Genomic DNA, 6,380 nt, shown 5'->3' with positions numbered 1-6,380 from the left:
GTCATTTTAATCCTGTGACTTTGGAAGTTTTCTCTTGGTCTTTTAGTGTTGTGACTGTGATATGCCAGCTCCTAGAGGCCACCCGCACTCCTTGCCATGGGGCCCCCTCAGCAGTGGGGACTCTCCCGGGCATGGAATCTCCTTCACCAGGAAGAGACCTATTCTTTTAAGGACCCACCTGATTCAGTGAGTCTCATCCAAGGTAATCTCCCTTTATTCCTCAGCTGTGCCACATAAATAACCGAATCATGGGGTAAAATCCATTTTATTCCGGGATTATGCAGGGCCCGTGACCTCGGGGGCCTTAGTATTCTGCTCACAGACCAGTCCCGGCCGCGACTGCCCTGAGCCTGTCACGCCCTTGAGGTAAGATGTCTAGTCCTTTCGGAAATACTCTACTCCATCATGGTCAGAATCAGGACACTTCCTAGTTATAGGAACTATTAAAATTGTCACCATTTCCTTTGAGATTGAGCACGGGTCCCACCCCGTCCCCTGGGGCACTGCTGTCAGCCTCCCCCGCAGTCTGCTCTGTGAAGACCCCCGGAGCTGGCCAGGCCACACTGAAGCAGCCGGGGAAGGGCGTGCAAATCCCAGGAGGACTTCGGGTCTACAAGTGGCAACTGTGCTGAGGGGGTCAGCAGGCAGGAGATGATGGCGAAGTAAACGCCAATCATAATACAAGGAAAGGACAGACAACGACAGCGGAGGCAGAGAGCTGTGCCGGTAGAGGGCACATGGCATGAAAGAAGGAAGTCCTGGGGCGCCTGGGTGGCGCAGTCGGTTAAGCGTCCGACTTCAGCCAGGTCGCGATCTCGCGGTCCGTGAGTTCGAGCCCCGCGTCAGGCTCTGGGCTGATGGCTCAGAGCCTGCAGCCTGTTTCCGATTCTGTGTCTCCCTCTCTCTCTGCCCCTCCCCCGTTCATGCTCTGTCTCTCTCTGTCCCAAAAATAAATAAACGTTGAAAAAAAAAATTAAAAAAAAAAAAAAAAAGGAAGTCCTTCATATGCTCTAAAATGTAACCTGGGTGGTTACTCTTTGGGGTGGTTCCCCTGCGGCGGGGGCGTGCCTTGGGGTCTGCAGGTGGGGGAGCGTGCCGTGGGGCCTGTGGGGTATAGCATACTTTCCGGGCGTCCTGCCCTCCACCTGACACAGCTGCCCCCTGCCATCCCTGCCCCATCTCTGTGCCTCCAGCCCCGTCCTGATGCACTTGCCGACTTAGCCGCATCCCCCGGACCCTGACCCACCACCCCCCCCCCACCTCGCTGTGCAGCTCCTGCTATTTCTAGGCCAGAGGCGCCCCTCCCACGGGGCAGCTCAAACAGCCACTGTCCTGGCCCCTTGAGATGTCCTGCTGGCTGTGTGACCACCTCGGGGACCGAGCCGTCGCCCAGCCCCGTGAGCTGGCACGGGCAGGGGGGGATGCTGCAGCTGGGGGCCAGTGGGTAGCCAGACGGGGGATGGGGAGGCCTGGGTCTTTTACTCCCACTCCCTGCAGCACCTCCGTGTCAGGTCAGGCTGGCATAAAGAAGCTTCTGTCCTCCAAGAGGGGCATCCCAGAAGGACTCCAGGCTCTCGGCAGGTCTGGGCTCCTCTAGTCATTTGGCCCTCAGGGACCAGAGGTCAGAGGTCAGGTGTGCCCTGCTCAAGGGGCCTTGGCTCTGACCCCCGGAATGCGGCTGAGGCCCGGGGGCAGGGGCGGCCGCTGACCTCACAATGACGGGGTCCGCTACTCCTGGCCAGGCGACAGCTGCTGGCAGCTGCCCCCCCCCCCTGCTGCCGGGCATGTCCCCCCTCAGCAGCTACGAGGGTCTGCGGCGGGAGATCCAGCGGCTGGCCCAGGAGAACGAAGAGTTGCGACGGCTTGTGCAGCTCATCCAGGAGAACCAGGAGCTGAAGCTGGTGCTCCAGACCCGGGGCAGAGGCCTGGGCTTCTGTGGCTCCGGGCTCCTGGCCGAGGTGGCCACCAGCCCCCGGCTGCCCCGGCGCAGAACCATCAAGTTCAAGGATGCCGAAAGAGGTGAGGAGCGCCAGGGCCCGCGGGGGCTCTTCTCAGATGCCCACGAGGCTTCACTCGTTCAAGCTTGTGCCAAGACAGGGGAAAGCGGCAGGGGCAGGGGGGGCGGGGGGTCCCTGCTCCCGTGGGGCGATGGCTCGTCAGGTGCGGAAGGTGCTGAGGAGTGATACGGGGGCCGGGGCCTCTTTAGGAAGGCAGCGGGGAGAAAGTAACATCTCCGAGAAAGTGACATTGGTGCAGGACTGGACCAAAGTGAAGGGGCCACAAGGCTGGGGTAGAGCTGAGGGAATGGTCCGTGCAAAGGCCCTGAGGTGGCAGCGGGTCGAGCGTGTTGAGGCACAGTGCTGAGGCCAGCGTTGGTGGAGTGGAGAGCAGATGAGGACCAGGAGGGTCTTCTAGGTCGGGGTCGTTCTCCTGGTGAGAAATCACAGGCTTGGCTGGAAGGGGGAGTGAACAGTGCCGGGGGCTCTGGATATACTTGGGCGGGTTGGGCGTGCTGGTGGGAAAGTGGCACTTGAAGGCAGTTCCTAGGGTTTGAGCAGTGCAACTGGGGCGCTCCCCCTGGCACGGGCAGGCTGAGGGGACCCCAGCTCTCATGGGGACAGGCACCACGCTTCCCGGAAGCCTCTGGCTGTGCAGATCCACCGGGAGATACAAGTGGCCAGGGAGCGTGTGGGCCATGTCAGTCCTGGCACAGTGTCCCATCCCTGCTTCTGAGGGCCCGGAGATGTTAACAGGCAGACAATGGTCTCTGGAGAGGCGGTTCAGGGAGTGTGGGCTGCTCCATGAAAACACCACAGGCTGACGACTTCAACAATCCACTTCCCACAGTTCTGGAGGCTGGAAGTCGGAGATCAGGGCGCCGGCACGGTTCTTGGCGAGGCTCTCTTGCTGGCTGAGAGTTGGCCACTGTCCGGCTGTGTCCTCACATTCTGGAGACAACCCCTTCCGTCTCTTGTTATAAGGGCACTAATGCCATCATGGGGACCCATCCTCATGACTTTGTCACCCCCCTAAGGTCCGGTAGGCTTCAGTACAGGAAGTTAGGCAGGACACAGTTCAGGGCAGAGCAGAGGGGAACGTCTCAGGACACACGCGTCAAGAAGATGCGGTAAAGGAGGCTGGCAGGAGGGAGTCGGTGAGGCGGGTCAGGACCCCATGCAGAAGGGGCTTCCCAGAGACAGAAGTGGGGAACGGGTGGACGCACAGGGAGGCCAGAGGCCTGGGCACTGGGGCGGCTCAGGGGGCTTCTCTGGTCTTGCCTGATGTGATTTGTGAGCCTGGAGGCTAGTGGAGGTGGCAGGGGGCCTTTCCACGGACGTGCACCCTGAGGAGCAGAGCGCTTGCGGTGCCGCTGGAGGGGCGTGGGGGCGGGGCCTCTAGAAGACACGGTTGGGCGCTGAGGGTCACCAGCCGTGGGCTGAACACGGGCGTGGGGGCGGCCAGGCTGATGCAGTGAGGAGGCCTGGCTGAGACCACAGGCAGCCTGGCTGAGTACGCACCCCAGGGGTGGTGGTGTGGCTGGGTTGTTGGAAGCCTCTCCGGATGGACTCTCAGCTGAGCATCAGGACGAAAACGCCACGTGGGGGAGTTGGCGGAGACGGGCAGGTGGGACAGTCACCCAGTGATGGGGGAGAGTGGGCTGGATGCACCTGCTGTGGAGGCGTGAATGGAGACACGGTGGGGGCTGCAGGCGGGGGTCCTGTCTGGAGTGGGGCCGCCGACCGCCATCTCGTGGTTAGCTCAGAGCCGGGGAGGGTAGAAGTTCCTGTGCGGTGGCCACAGTGATGGTCTAGGCATCCGGCTGGACGTGAGGGATGGGGAAGGTGACAGGGAGGTCAAGGGGGTGGGGGTCTGGGGTCAGTACCTTGGCTGGCACCTGCCGCCGGGGGCACAGTCATCTGGGCACGGTCACAGCCCATCCTCCGCGGCACACGCGCAGGGCAGCTTAAGTCCTAGGTCCAAGCAGGGCTGGAGGTGGGGAGAGACCGACGGAGCCTGCGCTGGTGGGAGAGGCCACGGGCCACCGTCAGAAGGCGTGAGTTGGGGTCGGAGGCTACAGACACTGCCCTGAGTCGCTGAGTCTCTTGTGTCTTTCTTGGTGCAGTTCTTTCCAAACCCCTCACCCCCCACCACGTGCACAGAGGCTGCAGAGGCACTGGTCAGAAGGGAGCCCCCGCTGCTTCCCCGGGGTGCGGCCCCACCTCGCTCTCACCTCCAGGGACCAAGCAGGCCTCCAGCGCCAGCAAGGCTCCCAGGGGAGGGGGAAGTCTGGGGCGCGTGGGTGGGTGCCCCTGCCTGTTTGGCCATCTGGCCTGGCACCTTGGGTGAAGCCCCCTTCACCCGCTGTTCCCTCTGCTTGGGTCTCCCCCCTCGCCCCATCCCCACTATTGCCCCCTGGGAGCTCTAAACGGTCTGCTCCAGGCCCTGCACGGTTGGTGTCCACTCCGAGCCTGGACACCTTCTGCCTGTGGGGAGACAGGCCAGGGTGGGGCACGCTTCGCCTCATCGTCAGGGCACCGGCCATGGCTTCTGGGGACATCGGCCTGATGTTGTGAGGGTCCCGGGGCGCCCAGCCTGGGCTGTGGCAAGGCCGGCCCTGGGCGGGCAGCAGCGGGGTTGACGGCTACGGAGGGGCCCTTGCCCGGGGCCCCTCCACGACCCCCCTCCCCAGCCCCGTCCCTCACGGCGTGACTGCCCCGCGCCAGGGTGCAGTCCGAGCTCGTCTGGGCTCTTACTTCTTCGGAGGGTGGCCTGCTCCGCCTTCCCCGGGGCACCTCGAGTGGCCGGCTGAACCGAGGTGGCCGGCGGCCGGGGACGCGCCAGCACGGAGCCGCCCCTGGCCCAGCTCGGCCCCGCGCCCCGCGGTCCCCCGGCGTGGCTCCCGGCGGAGGAGGGAGGCGGCTCCCGGCGAGCCGAACCTGACGCAACCCGGAGGGCCGTGGGCGGCGGGACCGGTCGGGCGGGGGGCGGGCCCCGCTTCCGGGCGGGGGGAGGGGGGGGTGCGGCGGGCAGGGCCGGGAGGGAGCGCGGCCCGAGCGGACCGCGAGCGCCTGGGAGCCGACCCGCCAGGTGGGCCCCGCACCCGGACCCTCCAGCGCCCCGCTTCTCCCCGCCTCCCCGCCCCCGCCCCCAACCCGGCCGCGAGCCCCGCCCCCTCCCCGGCGCAGGCCCCGCCCCGTGCCCCCTGTCCCACTCGGCCTGGGCCCCAAGGTCGAGCGACTGGGGAAGTCACCTGCCCCCAGCCCCCGTGCCTCCTCGTGCTATAGGAGCCCAGACCCACCAGCCCGTGGGCTCCCCGGGGCGCCTCCGCCTCTGGCGGGTCCGGGGATTTGCGCCGCAAGCCGGGGCCCTGAGAACAGGGTAACGGGGGGCGTTAGGTCTGGCGCCCCCACCTGCCCGGCTGCGGCCGCGCCTCAGGCGGCGCTCTGAGCTGGGCCTGCAGCCCCGGGCTCGGCCCCGGGCGCCTCCTCCGACCCCCCCCCCCCCCCCCCCCGCCCCACCTTGCTCTCCTCAGCCCGGCTCTGCCCAAGGCTACCAAGCCGCGGGTGACCCCCGGGCCTGTCGCCTGATCTGCTGTCTCCGTCCAGTTCTCCCAGGACTGCCGGCTGAAGAGTCAGTGCTGGACTCCAGCCCTGTCACCATGGGCAGCCCCGAGGGGCGTTTCCATTTCGCCATCGACCGTGGAGGCACCTTCACAGATGTCTTTGCCCAGTGCCCCGGGGGGCAAGTGAGGGTCTTGAAGCTGCTCTCAGAGGACCCCGCCAACTATGCAGACGCCCCTACTGAGGGCATCCGCCGCATCCTGGAGCAGGTGGCCAGGGCAGGGCAGAGGGGCGGGCTGGGGAGGGACCTGGGACCGGGGCCTGACACTGGACCCTGTGGTTCCCAGGAAGGAGGCGTGGTGTTGCCGCGGGACCAGCCGCTGGACACCAGCCGCATTGCCAGCATCCGCATGGGCACCACGGTGGCCACCAACGCGTTGCTGGAGCGGCGGGGGGAGCGGGTGGCGCTGCTGGTGACGCGTGGCTTCCGAGACCTGCTGCACGTGGGCACCCAGGCCCGAGAGGACCTCTTTGACCTGGTGAGCGCACCCACTCCAGCTGGTGGCTGCGTCGTGCAGCTGCTCATGGTTTCCCAGGGATGCCTTGGCCCCTCGGGAAGGCAGCCCTTGGAAGGGTCAGTGTTGGCCCCAGGCTAGCAGCTTATAGGCGGAGAGAAGGTTCCAGACACTCCTAGCAGGCACTCTGTCCCCCAAGCCCTCAGAGTGGTCACAACGTCTTGCTCCTGTCTGTCACCATGCCCTGTCCTGGATCCTGGGTGTGGAGCACCCCCAAGACATACTGTTCGGGGTGAGGGGTAGG

General features: G+C 65.5%; 1 protein-coding gene and 1 long non-coding RNA gene across 4 annotated transcripts in view; one reads left to right on the top strand and one right to left on the bottom strand.

Moving 5' to 3' along the window:
* The first annotated feature begins 1,721 nt into the window (after window positions 1–1,721).
* The window catches only part of OPLAH (5-oxoprolinase, ATP-hydrolysing), a 13,274-nt gene continuing 8,615 nt past the window's right edge, over window positions 1,722–6,380 (top strand). The window contains exons 1-3 of one of the 3 annotated variants that reach the window (XM_006943458.5): window positions 1,722–2,019; window positions 5,607–5,830; window positions 5,909–6,100. In XM_006943458.5, the coding sequence (XP_006943520.4) occupies window positions 1,785–2,019; window positions 5,607–5,830; window positions 5,909–6,100 (651 nt within the window). In that variant the 5' untranslated portion in view covers window positions 1,722–1,784. Of the gene's footprint in view, window positions 2,020–5,006; window positions 5,089–5,219; window positions 5,380–5,606; window positions 5,831–5,908; window positions 6,101–6,380 lie in introns of those variants that run through there. The other 2 variants (XM_023248726.2, XM_004000167.5) reach the window with 2 other exon arrangements.
* LOC123383029 lies at window positions 3,384–4,996 on the bottom strand. The gene is made up of 2 exons (XR_006592238.1): window positions 4,755–4,996; window positions 3,384–4,019 (listed from the first exon to the last, which is right to left on the bottom strand). It is a non-coding gene; the product is annotated as an uncharacterized LOC123383029 (long non-coding RNA).

This window comes from Felis catus, chromosome F2 (genome assembly GCF_018350175.1).
Source record: "Felis catus isolate Fca126 chromosome F2, F.catus_Fca126_mat1.0, whole genome shotgun sequence".
NCBI lineage: Eukaryota > Metazoa > Chordata > Mammalia > Carnivora > Felidae > Felis > Felis catus.
Note: the sequence above shows the minus strand (reverse complement) of the source record. Positions and strands in the feature narration are given on the sequence as shown.